This window comes from Bos javanicus, chromosome 18 (assembly GCF_032452875.1).
Source record: "Bos javanicus breed banteng chromosome 18, ARS-OSU_banteng_1.0, whole genome shotgun sequence".
NCBI lineage: Eukaryota > Metazoa > Chordata > Mammalia > Artiodactyla > Bovidae > Bos > Bos javanicus.
Window position 1 is genome coordinate 61358078 of NC_083885.1, and position 23792 is coordinate 61381869.

The following is a 23792-nucleotide window of genomic DNA, read 5'->3' on the forward strand; positions in this document are numbered from 1 at the left end:
GTGCTGCACTTAATATGCCAGCAAATTTGGAAAACTCAGCAGTGGCCACAGGACTGGAAAAGATCAGTTTTCACTGCAATCCCAAAGAAAGGCACAGCCAAAGAATGTTCAAACTACTGCACCATTGCACTGATTTCACATACTAGCAAAGTAATGCTCAAAATTATCCAATGTAGGCTTCAACAGTGTGTGAAACAAGAACTTCCAGATGTTCAAGTTTGATTTAAAAAAGGCAGGGGAACCAGATATCAAATTGCCAACATTCATTGGATCATAGAAAAGGCAAGAGAATTCCAGAAAACATCTACTACTGTTTCATTGACTACCTAAAGTCTTTGACTATGTGGATCACCACAAACTGTGGAAAATTCTTAAAGAGATGGGAATACCAGGCCATCTGACTTGCCTCTTGAGAAATCTGTATGCAGGTCAAGAAGCAACAGTTAGAATCATACATGGATAAACAGACTAGTTCCAAATTAGGAAAGAAGTATATCAAGGCTGTATATTATCACCCTGCTTATTTAACTTATATGCAGAGTACATCATGTGAAATGCAGAGCTGGATGAAGCACAAGCTGGAATCAAGACTGCTGGGAGAAATATCAATAACCTCAGATATGCAGATGAGACTACCCTTATGGAAGAAAGTGAAGAGGAACTAAGGAGCCTCTTGATGAAGGTGAAAGAGGAGAGTGAAAAACCTGGCTTCAAACTCAGCATTCAAAAAAGGAAGATCCTGGCATCCAACCCCATCACGTCATGGCAAACAGATGCGGAAACAATGGAAACAGTGAAAGAGTTTATTTTCTTGGTCTCCAAAATCATTGCAGATGGTGATGGCAGCCAGGAAAGTAAAAGACACTTGCTCCTTGGATGAACAGGTATGACCAATCTAGACAGCATATTATGAAGCAGAGACATTATTTTACTGACAAAGGTCCATCTAGTCAAATCTATGGTTTTTCCAGTAGTCATGTGTGTGTGTGAGAGCTGGACCATAAAAAAGCTGAGTGCCAAAGAATTGATGCTTTTGAACTGTGGTGTTGGAGAAGACTCTTGAGAGTCCCTTGGACTGCAAGGAGATCTAACCAGTCCATCCTAAAGGAAATCAGTCCTGAATATTCATTGGAAGGACTGATGCTGAAGCTGAAGTTCCAATACTTTGGCCACCTGATGCAAAGAAGTGACACACTGGAAAAGACTGTGATGCTGTGAAAGACTCTAGGCAGGAGGAGGAGGGGACGACAGAGGAGGAGATGGTTGGTTGGCATCCCCAATTCAGTGGACATGAGTTTGAACAAGCTCCAGGAGTTGGTGATGGACAGGGAAGCCTGGTGTGTTGCAGTCCACAGGGTCACAAAGAATTGGACACGCCTGAGCAAACTGAACTGAACTGGTGCAGGAGAAAGAGGGAGTTGCTGATGAATGGGTACAGAGCTGAAGTTCTGCAAGGTGAAAAAAGTCCTGGGCTTTGGTTGTACAAAGTGTGTATGCACTTACTACTACTGATATGGAGACTTAACCATGGTTAAAATAGTCAACTTTAAGTTATGTGTGTTTTACCACAATAATTAAAAAAAAAGCCCTCTCAGAATCTCCCCCGAGGGTAAGCACATAAGTGTCAAGGGCTGATAACAACACTGTAGATGCTCCGCACCAGCCCAACCCCATTTCCACCCCAACAACCCAGGGGTGAGGACTGTCTTCTGTGCTCAGGACTCCCCACTTCGGTTCTTGGAGATGTCTCAGCTCCAGCCCTGCACGGCTTACACTCAGCCTCCCTGACTGACCCAGTGCTCCAGGCACTGCTCCAAGGATCCAGTAAGTCTTGGGTCACCATCTTCTGTGGGAGACTGAGCGCTGAGTTCACTTCCTCCCACAGAGACCTCTGCAACCCCAGAGTACAGGCTGGGGGTGGGGGTCAGACCGATTTTCCAGATGAAAGCAGGAGCTGGGACCTACTGATGCAGGTAAAAAGAGAAGTGTATGTGTGTGCCGGGGATGGGGAGTGACTGGATCAGTGTCCTTACATATAAGACTACTTAGACTCATGTACAAACAGTAATTATGCTCACACAGTGAGTGTGACATGTGCACCACTGACTTCACTCCTCACTGTACTGTCTGCTCTTCGTGTCTGCAGATGTAGGGGTGACTAGGAGGAACTCGAGCACCCACGGATGTGGGTATTCCTGAGGGATGACTGTTTGGTAACTTATATTATATCACGTTGAGGTTTGCTACTAACAGCAACTCTGTGAAGCCAACTTTATTAATATTTACCATGGGCAGCAGTTTAGGAAAGTGCTGGTAAAACACATGTAACATAAAATTTACCATCTTAACCATTTTAAGTGTACAGTTAAGCAATGTTGAATATATTTAAATTGTTGTGCATCCAATCACCAGCACTCTTCTCATCTTGTAAACTCGAAACTGTGTCCCCATTTAGCAATAACTCTCTGTTTTTCCCTTCACCCCAGGCCTGGAGAAACAACTATTTTTTCCTTTCTACCTCTAAATTTGACTACTTTAGGAACTTCACACAGGAAGAAATAGACGTATTTGTCATTCTGTGACTGTGAAATCACTTATCATAATGTCCCAATGGTTCCTCCACATTGTAGCTTGGCCCAGAATGTCCTGCCTTTTTCATGCTGAATAATATCCCGATATTTATAGACCTCATTGTGTATATCTGTTCCTTCCTGCATGTACCTTTGGCTGCTTCCAACTTTCAGCTATTGTGAATAATGCTGCTATGAGTGCTGCTGCTAAGTCGCTTCAGTCGTGTCCGACTCTGTGCGACCCCATAGACAGCAGCCACCAGGCTCCCCCGTCCCTGGGATTCTCCAGGCAAGAACACTGGAGTGGGTTGCCATTTCCTTCTCCAGTGCATGAAAGTGAAAAGTGAAAGGGAAGTCGCTCAGTCGTGTCCAACTTTTCACGACCCCATGGACTGCAGCCTACCAGGCTCCTCCATCCACGGAATTTTCCAGGCAAGAGTATTGGAGTGGGTTGCCATTGCCTTCTCCATGCTATGAGTATGGGTGTACAAATAATTCTTTGAGATCCTATTTTCAGTTCTCTTGGCTGTACACCCACAGGAGAAATTGCTGGATCACATAGTAAACGCATTTTTAGTTTTTGGAGGAACCACCATAGCAGCTGCACCATTTTACATTCCCACTAACTGTGCACCGTGGTTAATCAGCCAATTTAAACAAGAGGGAAACAGAGGACCAGAGAAGTAAATGAATTGCTCAAAGGCACAGGTGGTATCAAGATTCCAACCACACTTTCCTGGCTCTTTGAATGTTTATTCTTAACCAAAATGCTAAACTTGGACTTTGGAGTATCACAGGCAGAAATCCCATGGCAGTAACTTGTGGTCACTGGGTCATCCTAGCCCTGCAGACCAGTGTAGTGAGGGGACACTTCATGCCCCAAAGGAGCAGGAAACAGAGTCCTGTCATTTCTGATTCAGAATGAAGGTTAGTCCCTCCCTCCAATTGGGAGGCCACTCTGGTTTGATGCTTTGACTGAGCTGGGCCACAATCTGTCCCTCCTACAAATTCCATCTCCTTCGGCAGCAAAGCAGAGTTCCTATTTCATGTCACTCTTGTGACTGATGAAACAGGAAGATAACAAGTTTCAGGATCCTTGGTGAAGAAATGTGTGGAGTCTGAACGCTTTGATCATCAGGCTCCTAAAAGAGTCACTTCAAGCATATCAAAGAAGGGAGGGAATAATGATCATAATAAAGTTCCCTGTTTTATGGCGTGAAAGTGAAAGTGTTAGTTGCTCAGTTCAGTTCAGTTCAGTCGTTCAGTCATGTCCGACTCTTTGTGACCCCATGAATTGCAGCACACCAGGCTTCCCTGTCCATCACCATCTCCCAGAGTTCACTCAAACTCATGTTCATCAAGTCGGTGATGCCATCCAGCCATCTCATACTCTGTCGTCCCCTTCTCCTCCTGTCCCCATCCCTCCCATCATCAGAGTCCTTTCCAATGAGTCAACTCTTCACATGAGGTGGCCAAAGTACTGGAGTTTCAGCTTTAGCATCATTCCTTCCAAAGAACACCCAGGACCAATCGCCTTTAGAATGGACTAGTTGGATCTTCTTGCAGCCCAAGGGACTCTCTAGAGTCTTCTCCAACACCACAGTTCAAAAGCATCAATTCTTCGGCACTCAGCTTTCTTCACAGTCTAACTCTCACATCCATACATGATCACTGGAAAAACCATAGCCTTGCCTAGATGGACCATTGTTGGCAAAGTAATGTCTCTGCTTTTGAATATGCTATCTAGGTTGGTCATAACTTTCCTTCCAAGGAATAAGCATCTTCTAATTTCATGGCTGCAATCACCATCTACAGTGATTTTGGAGCCCCCCAAAATAAAGTCTGACACTATTTCCACTGTTTCCCCATCTATTTCCCATGAAGTGATGGGACCAGATGCCATGATATTAGTTTTCTGAATGTTGAGCTTTAAGCCAACTTTAAGCCAACTTTTTAAGTCACTCTCCACTTTCACTTTCATCAAGAGGCTCTTTGGTTCCTCTTCACTTTCTGCCATAAGAGTGGGATTATCTGCATATCTGAGGTTATTGATATTTCTCCCAGCAGTCTTGATTCCAGCTTGTGATTCTTCCAGCTGAGCGTTTCTCATGACGTACTCTGCACAGAAGTTAAATAAGCTGGGTGACAATATATAGCCTTAACGTACTCCTTTTCCTATTTGGAACCAGTCTGTTGTTCCATGTCCAGTTCCAACTGTTGCTTCCTGACCTGCATACAGATTTGTCAAGAGGCAGGTCAGGTGGTCTGGTATTCCAATCTCTTGAAGAATTTTCTACAATTTATTGTGATCCACACAGACAAAGGCTTTGGCATAGTCAATAAAGCAGAAATAGATGTTTTTCTGGAACTCTCTTGCTTTTTCCATGACCCAGCGGATGTTGGCAATTTGATCTCTGGTTCCTCTGCCTTTTCTAAAACCAGCTTGAACATCAGGAAGTTCATGGTTCATGTATTGCTGAAGCCTGGCTTGGAGAATTTTGAGCATTACTTTACTAGCGTGTGAAATGAGTGTAATTGTGTGGTAGTTTGAGCATTCTTTGGCATTGCCTTTCTTTGGGATTGGAATGAAAACTGACCGTTTCCAGTCCTGTGGCCACTGCTGAGTTTTCCAAAATTAGCTGGCATATTGAGTGCAGCACTTTAACAGCATCATCTTTAAAGATTTGGAATAGCTGAACTGGAATTCTATCACCTCCATGAGCTTTGTTCGTAGTGATGTTTTCTAAGGCCCACTTGACTTCACATTCCAGGATGTCTGGCTCTAGGTCAGTGATCACAACATTGTGGTTATCTTGGCTGTGAAGATCTTTTTTGTACAGTTCTTCTGTGTATTCTTGCCACCTGTTATGAATATCTTCTGCGTCTGTTAGGTCCATACCATTTCTGTCCTTTATCAAGCCCATCTTTGCATGAAATGTTTCCTTGGTATCTCTAATTTTCTTGAAGAGATCTCTAGTGTTTCCCATTCTGTCTCTCAGTATTGTCCAACTCTTTACGACCCCATGAACTGACTGTAGCCCTCCAGGCTCCTCTGCCTGTGGAATTCTCCAGGCAACTGTACTGGAGTGGGTTTTCATTCCCTTCTCCTGGGGAACTTCCTGACCCAGAGATTGAGTACAGGAAGACAAACAGTGGTATGTAGCTTGTGCAGAATCAGATAAGCTAATATGTAGCAGAGTGAAATTTGAACCAACGATTGATTTCTATTCAAAAGTCAGCATTCTTATCCACTCAACTCATACCAACTAAGCAGCTACTCTGTGCCTGGGGCTTTGCTGGAAGCCCTTTCTTCTGTAGGAGCAGAAAACTTTTCTTTATCAGGTGCTTTGACTGGTCTAATAATTAAATTGGCATAAGTTAGATTAACAAGTTTAATTTGTTATGTATTGGAGCCGCATGAAAGCTCAGAGGCTCAAAGACAGGCATTTGAGGCTTATATGCCCACCCCTCCCAACCCCCACCCCCACCCCTGAGCTAAGGAGAAGGGGTTAAGGATCTGAGGCTTCAAAAGGGAGGAAGACAACCCACAGGAGGATGGGAAGAGCTAGTGCTTGGGAAGCAAACATTTGCCGCTCCAGACAGGTAAGTCTTTCTGAGATAAAAAGCTGTCCCTGGTAAATGACTCTCTTCCTGGCATAGGTCTCCTAATCTACATTATTTTGAGCAGTTAAAGGAGAGATAAAGAACTTCTCCTGAGTCTGCTGGGTCTTAATTGACTGTAGCTCAAAGCAACCTGCATGCCAAAGTGGGACATTTGGGGGAGACATAATCTGCTCCCTTTAACTTCTCTTTAAGCAAACTTTCTAGTAACTTCGAATCATATTAAGAGCCTTCTTTATGTTTAAGAAACCAAAGCGCACAGATGGAGAACTTGGCCAATTGTCCTTTGACCATCTGGTCCCCATCACGCTGTTCATCTGTGAAACTCCCAGGACCAAGGGTGGATAACATTCTTGATGGCTTTGTGTCTTGCTTTCTCAGCAGATCTTACTTCCTCAACTCTGTCTAGGACGCAATGTCAGGATGTTCACCAATTTGGTCAGAAGCTGGTTCGAAGGTGACGGTTGAAGCCTACTAAGGGGTCTGAGAGTCCCAAGGCCCGTCACCTGAACACCCTTGACTTGGTGGTCTTGGGTGTGGCCAGCATGCTGAGGGCCGGCCTGCACATCCTGGTGGGAGAAGTGGCCATGTTCATCGCTGGACCAGCGATCGTCATCTCCTTCTTGGTGGCCGCCCTGTCTTCTGTGTTGTCTGGGCTCTGCTGTGTCGAGTTTGGGACACGGGTCTCATGGACGTGTTCTGCGCATCTCTACAGCTACATCAGTGTGGGAGAACTGTGGGCTTTTGTCACTGGTTGGAACCTCATACTAGCTTATGTGATTGGTGAGATGATGGGTGGAAAAGGTGTGGGGCTTGAGATCAGAAATTAGGAGTGAGGATTGGGTCTTCGGGCATTCACGAGCACTTTGTCATCCACTTTGTTGGAGGAAGAGGAGGGTAATAGTGTCAGGAAAACTCCACAACTTCATTCTACTCAGCTTTCTCCTGCTTCCTTAAATGATGGACCAAGAACCCAGAGGAAAGGGAACTGTTGGGGGTGGGTGAGAGGGAGGTGTGTCCCACAGGCTTATCCCCTCACCATACTGAAGTCTCTGCTCAGTTGTTGGATTCATGGGATTTCCCTTTACCACTTCATTTAAGATTTCAACCCTTGTCTCCCATCTTTCCTGTTCCCACTTCACTGTTTTCTTACATAACGTTGATCGCCTGCTAATGTGTTAAATAGTTGACTATTTGGTGATCATTTGCATCTACTCTCCCCACCTCATGAAGAAAAACTCTTTGAGAGTAGGTATTGATGCAAAATCTTGGCTCTCTGTGCATCAACACCAAACAGAAATACAGAGACAGAATCATGAAGGAGAAGGAGAGAGTGGCTTTATTTCTTTGCCAGGCAAAGGGGGAACACAGTAGGATAGTGCCTTAATAACAGTGCCTCCACTTCCCGGGGAATAGGGAGAGACTATATAGTCAGGGCTCCTGGTCAGAGCTATCCTGACAAGCTCACGGTATGTGCAGAGTCTCAGGTGATCAGGTCTCCTAATTTTTTTTGAAGTTTTTCCTTCTTTCTTTCTTTTCTTGAATATTTATTTATTTGACTGTGTCAGGTCTTAGCTACAGCACACAGGATCTTTCATTGTGGGACATGGACTCTCTAGTTGTGATGCTCGCATTTAGTTGCTCTGTGCCACATGGGATCTTAGTTCCCTGACCAGGAATCGAACATGAGTCCCTTCATTGCAAGGCAGATTCTTAACCACTGGACCATCAGGAAAGCAACCAACAAACCACCTAATATTGATGAGCTTCCATGTTCCCTTTAATCTTGCCTCAGGTGGTTTCTTGGCCTCCCTGCCTTGATTAGCAACTCTTTGAATCTGTCCTTTGGAACTCAGGGAAGGTCATGGAGGCTGGAGTTTTGCCTACAAGAAATGGGGGACAAAAAGGCCTCTGTGCCCAGAGTCCCACAGAGCCCTGCTCAGCATCAGTATGTTGTAATTTTCCCCCAAAATATATCCTATGGCACATGAGGGCTTCAATTTAGGTTTGTTAACAAATGTTCCTTCTGCTGCTGCTGCAGCCGTTGCAAGTGTGGCCAGGGCCTGGAGCCACACCTTCGACAGCCTGATTGGGAACCACATCTCTCAGGCGTTAGAGGGAATTTTCTCTCCGTATATGCCCTACTTCCTGGCCACGTACCCAGATTTTGTTGCACTGGCTGTGTTGCTGCTTCTCACTGGTAAGCTGGGGATTTTCATGATAGGACGGGAAGGGTGGGGTGTGGAGGGGGAAAAGGGGTGTGGAAGGCTTGGGGTAGCAGCATGGTAGGGGGTTAGATCTGGGAAGAATGGTCTGCGATATGAGAGACAGGAAGGGAAGACATAGACCATTATTTCCCACCTTTGGCATTACTGATCTTCTAGGCTGGAACAGCCTGGGTGTGGGGGCTAACCTGTAACTGTAGGGTTTTCTTAATTTAATCATTGTTGCATGTGTAGCATCTACGAACTATGTTCAGTAGATATGGGTGACACCAACCTCCCAAACTGTGACAATCAGAATGTCTCCAGGGAGTTTCTTGGTGGCTTCACCTCAGACCAGTTGCTCAGTCATGTCGAACTCTTTGCAACCCCATGGAGTGCAGCACGCCAGGCTTCCCTGTCCATCACCAACTCCCGGAGCGTGCTCAAACTCATGTCCATTGAGTCAGTCATGCCATCCAACCATCTCAGCCTCTCTCATCCCCTTCTCCTCCTGCTTTCAATCTTTCCAAGCATCAGGGTCTTTTACAATGAGTCAGTTCTTTGCATCATGTGACCAAAATATTGGAGTTTCACCTTCAGCATCAGTCCTTCCAGTGAATATTCAGGACTGATTTCCTTTAGGATGGACTGGTTGGATCTCCTTGCAGTCCAAGGGACTCTCTAGAGTCTTCTCCAACACAGCAGGTCAAAAGCAGCAATTCTTGAGTGCTCAGCTTTCTTTATAGTCCAACTCTCACATCCATACATGACTACTGGAAAAACCATAGCTTGGACTAGATGGGCCTTTGTTGGCAAAGTAACGTCTCTGCTTTTGAATATGCTATCTAGTTTGGTCATAACTTTCCTTCCAAGGAGTAAGCATCTTTTAATTTCATGGCTGCAGTCACCATCTGCAGTGATTTTGGAGCCCAAAAATAAAGTCTGACACTGTTTCCACTGTTTCCCCATCTATTTCCCATGAAGCAATGGGACCAGATGCCATGATCTTAGTTTTTTGAATGTTGAGTTTTAAGCCAGCCTTTTCACTCTCCTCTTTGACTTTCATCAAGAGGCTCTTCAGTTCCTCTTCACCTTCTGATATAAGGGTGGTGTCATTTGTGTATCTGGTGGTTTAGTGGTTAGGATTCTGTGTTTTCACTGCCATGATCCAGGTTCATCCGTGGCAAGGGAATGGAGATCCTACAAACCATGGCATGGCCAAAAAACGAACCCAAAACAAAAAAAAAGAGAATGTCTCCAGACGTTGCCAACAGTCCCTTGGGGAACAAAACCACTTCCAGCTGAGAAGTATTTACTTAGACTGACAAGTTTCTTCCTCTATGCTGAGACCAAACTTTTTTTCTTAATTGAGAGAAAATTTACATAGCATAAAATTAACCATTTAATTATTTCCCTCAATTTAGTTAACTGACATTCAACATTGTATAAGTTTAAAGTGTACCACATGATGATTTGATAGACATGTCTACTGTGAGATGACTGCCGCAGTAAGAAACAAGCTACCTTAAAGTGTATTTAGTGCGACTTCGTACCTTCACAGTGTTGTATAACCATCACCCCCATCTGGTTCCAAACAGTTGCATCACAACCAAAGGAAACCCTGCACCCACTGAGCAGTGACTGTCTGTCTATCCACCACCATCGGCCCTCCTGACACTGTAGCCACTGGTCTGCTTTCTGTCTCTAGGGATTTGGTTATTTTGGATGTCTCATATTCCATCTTTCCCACAGGACTACTGGTTCTGGGACCTCCTGAGTCAACCCTACTTTACAGTGTTCACAGGCATCAACATTTTGGTTCTCAGCTTCATCATCATCTGTGGCTTCATTAAGGGAGACCTGCACAACTGGAAGCTCACGGAACAGGACTACACATTGAACACAGCTGAATCCATTGGCACCTCTAGGTTAGGAGGGTTCTCTTGTCCATAGCGACACTTGTATGAAAGTGGGTGCAAGCCTGGAAATCTGATGGGGACTAAAGTGTGGCAACCCATCCAGCATTCTTGCCTGGATAATCCCATGGACAGAGGAGCCTGGCAGGCTACAGCCCATGGGGTTGAAAGAGTCTGTCATGACTAAATGAGTAAACCACCACCAAAGAGACCTGGGCTGATGGATCTCAGTGATGGGGGTCCTGGAGTCCAGCACTTGGGGTATGAAGGGAAGAGTCCAGTAGAGTTGGCTGAACTCACCTCACCCATGTTCTTCCTCATTCCTTCTCTCACCATAGGTTGGGCCCTCTGGGTTCTGGAGGGTTTCTGCCTTTTGGCTTTGAAGGGATTCTCCAGGGAGCAGCAACGTGTGTCTATGCCTTTGTTGGCTTTGATGTCATTGCTACTACAGGTAACACGGTCGCTGGGTGTCTTATTGAGAGTCTGGGCAGGTCGGGCTGCCCTTGGGTGCAGGGGTTGGGAGAAGGTTAGACTGAGTTTGGAGGTGCAAGGGGAAATTGGATTTTGTGCTTACATTCCAGTGTGTTTACTGACCCAGTACTCCACCCATCTTGCAGGGCAAGAGGTCCAAAATCCTCGTCGCTCCATCCCCCTGGGCATCATGATCACTATCTTTATCGGCTTTTTGGCGTATTTTGGTGTCTCAGCGGCACTCACCCTCATGGTGCCCTACTACCAGATTCAACCCCAGAGCCCCTTGCTGCAGGCTTTCCTCCATGTCGGGTGGAACCCTGCCCGATATGTCGTGGCTGTTGGCACCCTCTGTGCTCTTACATCCAGGTCAGTGTCACAGGTTTTTAATCCACCCACTGTGGGATTATCAGGGGTCGTAGTCCTTGGGTTGAGAGACAACAGGAAAAGACTTGTGACCCCAGGAAGACAGGGAACAGAAGCCCTGGTCTCTCCTGCTTCTCCACATCCTCACATGTTTCCATTTCCTGTCCCAGCCTCCTGGGTACCATGTTCACCATGCCTCGGTTGATCTACGTAATGGCAGAGGATAGGCTCCTTTTCCGAGGACTTGCCCGACTCCATGGCCACAGAGGAACCCCCATCTGGGCCATCTTGGTTTCTGGAATGCTTGCAGGTGTATAAACAAAATCCACTCCTTCTTTGATCAATTTTCTTGACTTGTATGTATCCACAGTCTCACTCTCTTCTCCCACTTCGTTTGTGCCCTGATTTTAGCGGTCCTGGCTCTACTCTTGGAGCTGATCGATCTTGTGTACCTTGTGTCAATTGGGACCCTGCTTGCTTACTCCCTGGTGGCCTTTTCAGTCCTTGTCCTCAGGTAAGGCTTCTCTACCCCTTGCCTGGGGGTCTTTGACTCATGGGGATTGATGCAGAGATAATTCTCTTCTTCCTTCCTGCTATCTTGTAAATGTCCTGCTATCATTAAATTGGGAAATGACAGATTAGTCTGGGTAATGTTGGATGAGTAGGGGCTATCATTAATATTGCCTTGATATTTCTGATTCAGGTATCAACCAGAACAGAATTTCAGCAAGAATGAGAAAAAAGATGATGAAATTGATATTTCACAGTGGGAAGCAAGTCCTTCAGAACCCGCATCAGAAGCAGGAACTTCAAGGACTCTAAAGACTCTGTGGTTCCCTACCAGCACCACCCCCACTGTGAAATCTGGCCAGATTGTCTATGGATGTGCCTTCCTGCTCGGTAAGCAGTGGGACTTCTCTTTGACTGTATTCCGCAATTGACAGCATGGAGAAGGCAGTGTGTTTTGAGCAATTGAGGAGTCTTGGAGATACGATGGCCCTTCCTGAGGTGGGCAGCCTGGGGAGGGGTGTGACCCGAGGTCCTGACATCTTTGTCTTCTGGGTTCAGCCTGTTCTCCTCCTTGACCCTTGCAGTTCTCCTGCTGATAATCCTGAGCCTGGTCCTGGCCCAGTGGCCCAGCCAGGTGTTCTCTGAAGACCCCGTGCTCACAACAGTGGCTGTGCTGCTGCTGCTGCTCATCACTGGGGTCATGGCCATCATCTGGAGGCAGCCCCAGGACCCCACTCCTCTTCACTTCAAGGTAGGTGACCTCATGTGCCCACAGTGTCCACCTTGAGTGAAGGAGGTCTGCGTCCTTTGCGGTCTAAGCATCCTTCGCTGGACCAGGAATGACAGGAATTGCTAAAACCACTGGACTCTTCCCTGATCCACACTCAGTGCTTTACGTACACAATCTCAGTAGGCACTGAACACACAGGCTGAGTAGAATGGGAGTCTTCTGACACATATGGGGTGCAGTCTCCTTCTCAGACATCTGGGGTGTGTCCAGGGATGAACTGACTCTGCCCACAGGTGCCTGCTCTGCCTGTCCTCCCACTGGTGAGCATCTTTGTGAACATCTACTTGTTGATGCAGATGAACACTGGGACCTGGGTCCTATTTGGCATTTGGATGGTGATTGGTAAGTGCCTTCCTTGGAAAATGAGTGACTGAACTCAAGTGTCTTCCTACTACCTCTCCCAGAAACTGTGTCAGACACTGAAATAGGAGGGCTAATGGGATTTTTAAGTGAGGAGAGCACCTACTTTTCTTTCTCACCATCTCATTTCCCTCCTAGGATTTGCCATATACTTTGGATATGGGATCCGACACAGCTTGGAGGAGAACAATGATCAACAGCCACCAGACTCCACCTCCCAAATGCTGGACCAAAACATGCCCAATGATGAATCAGGTTAACCATAAGAAACTGATACCGTATGGAATCCTTTCACACACTGGAGGTATCTTCCCATTCAAGGGTGACTTTGAGCCTCTATGGAGTCTGAAGGTGAAATGCAGTGACAGCCATGTGCCACCATATAGAATGACTTTACTGTTGAATAATTTTTAAGTAAACTTTTCAAAACATAATATGTACACAGAAAAGCACATGCTTCATAAGTGGGCAGCAAGATCAATTTTCACAAAGAAAGTACAACTATTAACTAAAAGTGAAAGTGAAGTTCGTCAGTCATGTCCGACTCTGCGATTTTCCAGGCAAGAATACTGGAGTGGGTTGCCATTTCCTTCTCCAGGAGATCTTCCCAACCCAGGGCTTGAACCCGAATTGTAAGCAGATGCTTTACCATCTGAGCCACCAGGGAAGTCCTAACTATTAACTAAAGGAAGTAATAAAATATCAATGGGCATATAGGAGGCAGCTTCTTATGCCTATTTCCAGTGAAAACACAGAGATTGTGACCTGGAAAGAAATACAGGTAACCATACTTTGTGTCTAGAGTTGTGGGAATGACCAACTAAAATAGACTGAAATGTCTGAAATACCATGTGTTCAGTTATAGGAGATGAGATATATAATCAAAGAATCTCATGTATATGTAATGTTTTATGTGCCCCAAGAGGGAGAAAATTTTATTTAGCAGATCTTATCACAGTGAATGTACAGTATTCATATGGAAAAAAAATTTTTGCCCAACTAATTAAAATGGAAAATTGGACTTTAAAGCCATGTCTGATCTATGAGTGGTGCATGTTATGTTGCAGGAGAAGGTAAATACAGAGAGAAATTGGGAAGAAGAGAGAGAAGGCTGGGAGGTGGTGAAGGGGTTCTGTGAGATGAGAAGGAGTTCCCTTCATTGGATCTCACTTTCAAATGAAAATCATGAAGTGATGGATGTAGGTGGGCATCTCATGGAAAGCCGTGAAGGATTTTTAAAATGATTGTTCTTGGTGTAGATCAGCTAGGAGGATAAAACAGTTGGCTGAAGCAGGTCAGGAGACACAGCAAATCATTAACAGTTTATTCCTCTAATATTCAAGAAAATTAGAGATACCAAGGGAACATTTCATGCAAAGATGGGCTCGATAAAGGACAGAAATGGTATGGACCTAAAAGAAGCAGAAGATATTAAGAAGAGGTGGCAAGAATACACAGAAGAACTGTACAAAAAGATCTTCACGACCCAGATAATCATGATGGTGTGATCACTCACCTAGAGTCAGACATCCTGGAATGTGAAGTCAAGTGGGCCTTAGAAAGCATCACTACGAACAAAGCTAGTGGAGGTGATGGAATTCCAGCTGAGCTACTTCAAATCATGAAAGATGATGCTGTGAAAGTGCTGCACTCAATATGCCAGCAAATTTGGAAAACTCAGCAGTGGCCACAGGACTGGAAAATGTCAGTTTTCATTCCAATCCCAAAGAAAGGGAATGCCAAAGAATGCTCAAACTGCTGCACAATTGCACTCATCTCACATGCTAGTAAAGTAATGCTCAAAATTCTGCAAGCCAGGCTTTAGCAATACGTGAACCATGAACTTCCAGATGTTCAAGCTGGTTTTAGAAAAGGCAGAGGAACCAGAGATCAAATTGCCAACATCTGCTGGATCATCGAAAAAGCAATAGAGTTCCAGAAAAACATCTATTTCTGCTTTATTGACTATGCCAAAGCCTTTGACTGTGTGGATCACAATAAACTGTGGAAAATTCTTCGAGATGGGAATACCAGACCATCTGACCTGCCTCTTGAGAAACCTGTATGCAGGTCAGGAAGCAACAGTTAGAATTGGACATGGAGCAACAGACTGGTTCCAAATAGGAAAAGGAGTACATCAAGGCTGTATATTGTTACCCTGCTTATTTAACTTATATGCAGATTACATCATGAGAAACACTGGACTGGAAGAAGCACAAGCTGGAATGAAGATTTCTGGGAGAAATATCAATAACCTCAGATATGCAGATGACACCACCCTTATGGCAGAAAGTGAAGAGGAACTAAAGAGCCTCTTGATGAAAGTGAAAGAGGAGAGTGAAAAGGTTGGCTTAAAGGTCAACATTCAGAAAACATTCATGGCATCTGGCCCCATCACTTCATGGGAAGTAGATAGGGAAACAGTGGAAACAGTGTCAGACTTTATTTTGGGGGTCTCCAAAATCACTGCAGATGGTGATTGCAGCCATGAAATTAAAAGACGTTTACTCCTTGGAAGGAAAGTTATGACTGACATAGATAGCATATTCAAAAGCAGAGACATTACTTTGCCAACAAAGGTCCGTCTAGTCAAGGCTATGGTTTTTCCAGTGGTCATGTATGGATGTGAGGGTTGGACTGTGAAGAAAGCTGAGTGCCGAAGAATTGATGCTTTTGTTTTTTTGCTGTTGTTGTTGTTACTTTATTATTTTACTATTATTATTATTTACTTTACAATATTATATTGGTTTTGCCATACATCAACATGCATCTGCCATGGGTGTACACGTGTTCCCCATCCTGAACCCCCCTCCCTCCTCCCTCCCTATACCATCCTTCTGGGTTATCCCAGTGCACCAGCCCCAAGCTTCCTGTATCCGGCATCAAACCTGGACTGGCGATTTGTTTCTTATATGATATTATACATGTTTTAATGCCATTTTCCCAAATCATCCCCCGCTCCACACACACAGAGTCCAAAAGACTGTTCCATACATCTCTTTTGCTGTCTCCCATACAGGGTTGTCATTACCATCTTTCTAAATTCCATTTATATGCATTAGTATACTGTATTGGTGTTTTTCTTTCTGGCTTACTTCACTCTGTATAATAGGCTCCAGTTTCATCCACCTCATTAGAACTGATTCAAGTGTATTCTTTTTAATGGCTGAGTAATACTCCACTGTGTATATGTACCACAGCTTTCTCATCCATTCGTCTGCTGATGGACATCTAGGTTGTTTCCATGCCCTGGCTATTATAAACAGTGCTGCAATGAACATTGGGGTACATGTGTTCTTTTCAATTCTGGTTTCCTCAGTGTGTATGCCCAGCAGTGGGATTGCTGGGTCGTATGGCAGTTCTATTTCCAGTGTTTTAAGGAATCTCCACACTGTTCTCCATAATGGCTGTACTAGTTTGCATTCCCACCAACAGTGTAAGAGGGTTCCCTTTTCTCCACACCCTCTCCAGCATTTATTGCTTGTAGACTTTTGGATCGCAGCCATTCTCACTGGTGTGAAATGGTACCTCATTGTGGTTTTGATTTGTATTTCTCTGATAATGAGTGATGTTGAGCATCTTTTCATGTGTTTGTTAGCCATCAGTATGTCTTCTTCGGAGAAATGTCTATTTAGTTCTTTGGCCCATTTTTTTATTGGGTCGTTTATTTTTCTGGAATTGAGCTGTAGGAGTTGCTTGTATATTTTTGAGATTAGTTGTTTGTCAGTTGCTTCATTTGCTATTATTTTCTCCCATTCTGAAGGCTGTCTTTTCACCTTGCTTATAGTCTCTTTTGTTGTGCAGAAGCTTTTAATTTTAATTAGGTCCCATTTGTTTATTTTTGCTTTTATTTCCAATATTCTGGGAGGTGGTTCATAGAGGATCCTGCTCTGATGTATGTCGGAGAGTGTTTTGCCTATGTTCTCTTCTAGGAGTTTTATAGTTTCTGGTCTTATGTTTAGATCTTTAATCCATTTTGAGTTTATTTTTGTGTATGGTGTTAGAAAGTGTTCTAGTTTCATTCTTTTACAAGTGGTTGACCAGTTTTCCCAGCACCACTTGTTAAAGAGATTGTCTTTTCTCCATTGTATATTCTTGCCTCCTTTGTCAAAGATAAGGTGTCCATAGGTGCGTGGGTTTATCTCTGGGCTTTCTATTTTGTTCCATTGATCTATATTTCTGTCTTTGTGCCAGTACCATGCTGTCTTGATGACTGTGGCTTTGTAGTAGAGCCTGAAGTCAGGCAGGTTGATTCCTCCAGTTCCATTCTTCTTTCTCAAGATTGCTTTGGCTATTCGAGGTTTTTTGTATTTCCATACAAATTGTGAATTTGTTCTCGCTCTGTAAAAAATACCGTTGGTAGCTTGATAGGGATTGCATTGAATCTATAGATTGCTTTGGGTGAATTTATGCTTTTGAACTGTGGTGTTGGAGAAGACTCTTGAGAGTCCCTTGGATGCAAGGAGATCCAACCAGTCTATTCTAAAGGAGATCAGTCCTGGGTGTTCATAGGGAGGACTGATGCTGAAGCTGAAACTCCAATACTTTGGCCACCTCAGGTGAAGAGGTGACTCATTGGAAAAGACCCTGATGCTGGGCAGGATTGGGGGCAGGAGGAGAAGGGGACGACAGAGGATGAGATGGCTGGATGGCATCACCGACTTGATGGACATGAGTTTGAGTAAACTCCAGGAGTTGGTGATGGACAGGGAGGCCTGGTGTGCTGCGATTCATGGGGTCGCAAAGAGTCGGACACGACTGAGTGACTGAACTGAAGTGAACTGAACTGATTCATAAAATGGGTGGTTCCCACAGGGCAGGGAGTCAGTGAGTGGTTGTGAGCAGGGCAACAAGATGAGGAAGGGGTTTGGGAGATGACTGAGGGTCTGCTGTCTTTCCAGGGACAGGGGTACAACGTGGACACCCTCCAGGCTTTACATATTCCTCTCCCACACCCCATACCTCCTCACTTTACTGCCCACATGAGCCTGGAAAAGTCACCTAACCTTCCCTTTAACCCTCTAAAAGCTTAGCAAAGAAGTGGAGAAATAAGACACAGGATGACTCCTTACATAATCTATGTAAGATTGGAATTTCAGAGCTGAGGTGTTTGTCTCTGTTGATGGAAAATTAAATAACAACCATGGTAAGAAAAAAGAAAAGAGAATTTTGGTTATTTCCATAACACAGAATTGTAAGATAATGTATTAAATTTTAAGATAACTTATGACTGATAACAATTTACTGCTGCTGCTGCTGCTGCTAAGTCGCTTCAGTCGTGTCTGACTCTTCGACCTCATAGACAGCAGCCCACCAGGCTCCCCTGTCCCTGGGATTCTCCAGGCAAGAACACTGGAGTGGGTTGCCATTTCCTTCTCCAATTCATGAAAGTGAAAAGTGAAGTTGCTCGGTCGTGTCCGACTCTTAGTGACCCCATGGACTGTAGCCCACCAGGCTCCTCTGTCCATGGGGTTTTCCAGGCAAGAGTACTGGAGTGGTGTGCCACTGCCTTCTCCAGCTAGGATATATCAAATCACTGTGGACTGTGACCGCAGCCATGAAATTAAAAGATGCTTGCTCCTTGGAAGAAAGGCTATGACAAACCTAGACAGTGTATTAAAAAACAGAGACATTACTTTGCCAACAAAGGTCCATCTAGTCAAAACTATGCTTGGCAAAGAAGTAGAGAGATAAAACACAGGATGAGACCTTACATAACCTATGTAAGATGGGAATTCCAGAGGTGAGGTGTTTGGCTCTGTTGATAGAAAATTAAATGGCAATTGAGGTAAGAAAAAGGAGAGTTTTGGCTATTTCCATGACATTTAATATTTCAAGATAATAATTAGAATTATGACTATAACAATATGCTGAGACATATTAGGCTTTTTACAATTTCATATAGTTTTTTAGAAAAAAAAGATTGATAACATTTATCCTTCCAATATCACCTTAGAAGGTTCATCATCACTTACTTGACTGTGATAGCTATATAATGATATTTGCCAATTTTCCTAATTATAATGGGTTCAATATATTTCTCTGAGATGTTGTGGGGGCTCACTGAAAAATCCCCAAATTAGCTAGAGGTCAAAAAAATATTTCACTTATAGTATTATTTGGGAGTGACTTCCCTGGTGATCCAATGCTCTCAAAGCATAGGGTTCAAGTTTGATCCCTGGTCAGGAAATTAGATCCCACATCATAATGCAACTAAGATTTACCATGGCCAAATAATTTGTGTGTGTGTATGTGTGTGTGTGTGGTAAAGGAATTTGATTTGGGAAGATTTTCAAAGATAGCACAACTTCTTCTTTTTTTTTTTTTTTTTACCCTGTCTGCAACTTGCAGAATCTTAGTTCCCAGACCAGGGATATATAACCCAGGCCCCCCTGCTGTGAACCCCTGGACCACCAGGGAAATCCTCCGCAAATTTTCTATAACTTCCTTTATTACACTCAGATTTTCAGTGTTCTGCTTCTCCCCTCCCCCATTTTAATGTCACTTTAGGACAAAATTACTTCCTTTCCCTTTAACAAAATACACATTCATCTTATAACTTTAAAAAAATTTCCTTGAACACAAATATATTTTCCTTATTAATTTCAGTAGTTTTAATGACACATATTAATCAGACTTCTTAACATTTGTGCTTAGTTGCTCAGTCATGTTTGACTCTTTGCAACTCCATGGACGGTAGCCCACCAGGCTCCTCTGTCCATGGGATTTCCCAGGCAAGAATACTGGAGTGGGTTGCCATTTCCTTACCCAGAGGATCATTCTCAACTCAGGGATCAAACCCCCATCTCTTGTGTCTCCTGCATTGCAGGCAGACTCCTTACGCAGTGAGCCATTCATAAAACCCCATAGCAATTCTAATTACTAGTGAAAACTAAATAAGTAATTGTGAACTGTTGGTTATATCAGTATTTCTTTTTAATTGAAGTAGACTTGTTTTACAGTATTATATTAATAATAGTTTCAGGTGCGTAGTTTCACCAATTACACTCTGTCAAAAGTTATTACACGATAAGGGTGACAATTCCGTGTACTCTACGATCTATCCTCGCTGCTTATCTATTGTATACATGGTATAATAGTTTGTATCTCTGAATCCCGTATCCCTAATTTGATCCTGCCTCCTTTCCTCTCTTTGGCCACCTGATGCGAAGAACCGACTCATTGGAAAGACTTTGATGCTGGGAGAGATTGAGGGCAAAAGGAGAAGGGAGTGACAGAGGATGAGATGGTTAGATAGCATCACCAACTCAATAGACACGAATTGGGAGCAAACTCCAGGAAATAGTGGAGGACAGAGATAGTGCTGCAGTCCATGGGGTCGCAAAGAGTCAGATGCGACTTAGCGACTGAACAAAAACAACCTTCCCTCGCACCACTGGTAACCACTAATTTGTTTTCTGGATCTGTGAGTCTGTTTCTCCTTTGATACATTTACTTGTATTATACAAATGACAGTAACTGTAAGAATATTGAATCACTATGCCATACACCTGAAACTAATATAAACCAACTGTATTTCAATAACCAAAGAACAAATAGACATCCATTCAGGAAGAAAAGCACCTTTTGAAAAAGTTGGGGTGGTTTTTCTGCCATACAAAGAAGTGAACCAGCTACACGTATACATATGTCCCCTCCGCCTTGAACTCCCCCCTCCCCCCATCCCACCCTCCAGGTCATCACAGAGCACTGAGCCAAGCTCCCTGAGCTAGACAGCAGCTTCCCACTAGCTATCAGCCTTACACACACTAGTGTACATATGTCAGTGCTACTCTCTCAGTTCGTCTCACCCTCCCCTTCCCCCACCTGGGCTCATATGTCTGTTCTCTCGCCCTGCGTCTCTGTTCCTGCCCTGCACACAGGCTCATCTGTACCGTTTTTCTTGATTCCATCCATATACATTAATATATGATATTTGTCTTTCTCTTCCTCACTTACTTCACTCTGTATGACAGACTCTAGGTCCACCCGTATCACTACAAATAACCCAGTCTCGTTTCTTTTTGTGGCTGAGTCATAGTGCATTGTACCTATGTGCCACATCTTCTCTACCCATCACAGTTAGGTTGCTTCCGTGTGCTGGCGACCGCAAACAGTGCTGGAATAAACATTGGGGTACTTGTGTCTTTCTGAATTGTTTTTCTCGTGGTATGCACTCAGTAGTGGGATTGCTGGATCATGTGGTAGTTCTGTTTTTTACGGAACCTCCGTGCTTTCTCCGTCGTGGCTGTATCAGTTTACATTCCCACCAACAGCGCAAGAGGGTTCCCTTTTCTCCACATCCTCTCCAGCATTTATTGTTTGCAGACTTATGATGATGGCCATTCTGATTGGTGTGAGGTGATACCTCATTGTAGTTTTGATTTCCATTTCTCTGATAATGAGCGATGTTGAGCATCTTTTTTTTCATGTGTTTGTTGGCCATCTGTGTGTCTTCTTTGGAGAAATGTCTGTTTAGGTCTTCTGCCCATTTTCTGGATTGGGTTGGAAAAGTACCTCTGTGACTGTGGTGGGACTTAGCTCCATGTGCCCAAAGAGCCCTGGGGGAGTCTTGTCTGTCTGTGCATCTGGGTCACAGGCTGGCAGACCTCACTATGGGCTGCAGAACCTGCAGAGCCAGGGAACCTGCCCGGACCCCTCTGGGGGTGGAGGCGTAACCTGGAGAACAGTAACAAAACAGAAAATTCGCGGAAGGTCAGCCTTCACTAGGGAAGAGACTGGCACTCCAAAAAAGGATCAAAGAAAAAGTAGCAGAACCACCGCCCCACAACCCCCCAAACACACACACACAAGGAAACATCTCACGGGGCTGATCTCCCATCACAGAAAAGGAAAGAGTCCAGTGAGTGTCCAGTTAGCCTAGTTCTGAGGACACTGCTGGCGACATCTGTGTCTCTACAGCAGCCTCCACAGTGCTGAGAGGGGACCTCCATGAGGAAGGAGAGGAAGGGTACTGGCAAAGAGGCCGATCAACATTTCAAAGGGCGTGAAAGGGATTGCTCTCAACAGGGAACCCAAACACATGCCTCCTTGAGCACCACAGCCGGGAATCTACCTCCTGCGTCCACAGGCACCCTCAGTGCCCCGAGTGCTTGACCCACACTTCCCCCCGCTCTCCAGGGGCTCCTTGTGGGACTCTCCCCCTGCAGCCCCCAGGGGAGCCGGGGGAGACAAGGAGCGGGCTCAGAAAACCGTCCCCCCCACCCCCTCCCACCCCGCCCCAGCTCTGGGCGAGGGCGCCCGCAAACTGGAGCCCTAGCGCCACCTTCTGGAAATCCAGACACAGCTTTCCAGGAGGCAGCCTGGTGGGTTGTCAGAACAGAGAGACAGAAAAGCTAAGAGTTCTCCCACAAGACGGAGCAAGAAAAGTGGAGTAGGTACACCGCCATCGTTAAAAGAATACCCCAGCTGAAGGTAACCAGCAAAGATTGAAGATGTCTGCTACTTCAAATGAGAGAGCGCCAATGGAAAACTACCAAAAAAAGCATGAAACGTTAAAGAAACACGCCATCACAAAAAGAATATAACCTGTTTCCAATAAGCTACAACATGGATGAACCTGTGGACATTTTACTAGGTGAAACAAGCCTGATAGAAAATGAAAAATATTGAATGACTCCCCTGAAGTAGCTACAGTGGTCAGAGCGATAGAGACAGGAAGTAGAGTGGTGATTGCCAACAACTGTGGAGGAGAAAGGGGGAATTTTTGTTGAATGTGTACAGTTTTGGTTTTGCAAGATGAAAAAAAGTTCTGGAGTTTGGTTGCCCAAAATGTGAATGTTCTTAACACTTCTGAATTGGACACTTAAAATGGTTAAAATGCTAAATTATACATTATGTGTAATTTACTATAATAAACACCATCTCGGAACCACCCCCTGGGGGTAACCGCAGAAGAGTCAAGGGCTGATAACAACACTGCAGGTGTTTCCCAGCCCACCCCCACCCCAACAACCCAGGGGTGAGGACCGTCTTCTGAGCTCAGGACTCCCGGCTTGGGTTCTTGGAGATGTCCCAGCTCCAGCCCCGCACGGCTTAACCTCAGCCTCCCTGACTGACCCAGTGCTCCAGGCTCTGCTTCAAGGATCCAGTAAGTCTCGGGTCACCCTCTTCTGTGGGAGACTGGGCGCTGAGTTCGCATCGTCCCAAAGAGACCTCTGCAACCCCAGAGTGCAAGGGGTCATAGTAGCTCCAGCCTAAGCGTGGAGAAACCCGTTTTACAGATGAAAGCAGGAGCTGGTGTCTGCGCTGTGTGTGTGTGTGTGTGTGTGTGTGTGTGTGTAAGGAAGGGTGGGGGGAGATTGGATCAGTGCCTTGAGGCTCTAAGACAATTTTTACTGTTGTTCATATAATATTAGAGATCACCCTTATATAAGGTTTATGATGTAGGGTTGGTGATCATGCCCTAGAATAGGTTTTATGATTTCAATCTCTTTTTACTCTGGGCCCTTCGAATCTATGGGTTCTTCCTCTTCTGCAGATATTGGGGTAACTGTAAGGGACTTGAACACCCAAATTTAGGTATGTGTAAAGAATAAACGCATGATGACTTACATTCATTCACTTCTGGGTTTGCTATGCCCAAGTTTTATTATTTATCATGGGCAGTACTTTTTTTTAAATGGTGGTAAAATACACAGAGAGCTTCCCAGGCGGCTCAGTGCTAAAGAATCTGCCTGCCAATGCAGGGGAGGTAGGTTCAAGATCCTTGGTCTGGGAACTAAGGTCCTACATGCCCGCAGCTCCTGAGCCCACAGGGCCTGGAGCCCGCAGGCCACCACTGAAGGGAAGCCCACAGGGAGCCTGCCACAAACAGTCTGCACGCTGCAACTAGGATCAGGGCCTGCATGCTAACTCGCTGCAGTAGTGTCCGACTCTTTGCGACCCTGTGGACTCTAACTCTCCAGGTTCCTCTGTCCATGGGATTCTCCAGGCAAGAATACTGAGGGGATCTTCCTTACCC

The 23792-nt window shown here is 44.8% G+C and overlaps 1 protein-coding gene across 1 annotated transcript; it reads left to right on the top strand.

Moving 5' to 3' along the window:
* The first annotated feature begins 6531 nt into the window (after window positions 1-6531).
* LOC133231028 (cationic amino acid transporter 3-like) lies at window positions 6532-13836 on the top strand. The gene is given in 12 exon segments (XM_061389196.1): window positions 6532-6974; window positions 8233-8391; window positions 10148-10184; window positions 10186-10323; window positions 10650-10762; window positions 10929-11151; window positions 11319-11458; window positions 11560-11662; window positions 11852-12048; window positions 12243-12409; window positions 12682-12790; window positions 12947-13836. Coding segments are annotated over 12 exon segments (1935 nt in total). The 5' UTR covers window positions 6532-6547; the 3' UTR covers window positions 13069-13836.
* Window positions 13837-23792: the final 9956 nt, after the last annotated feature.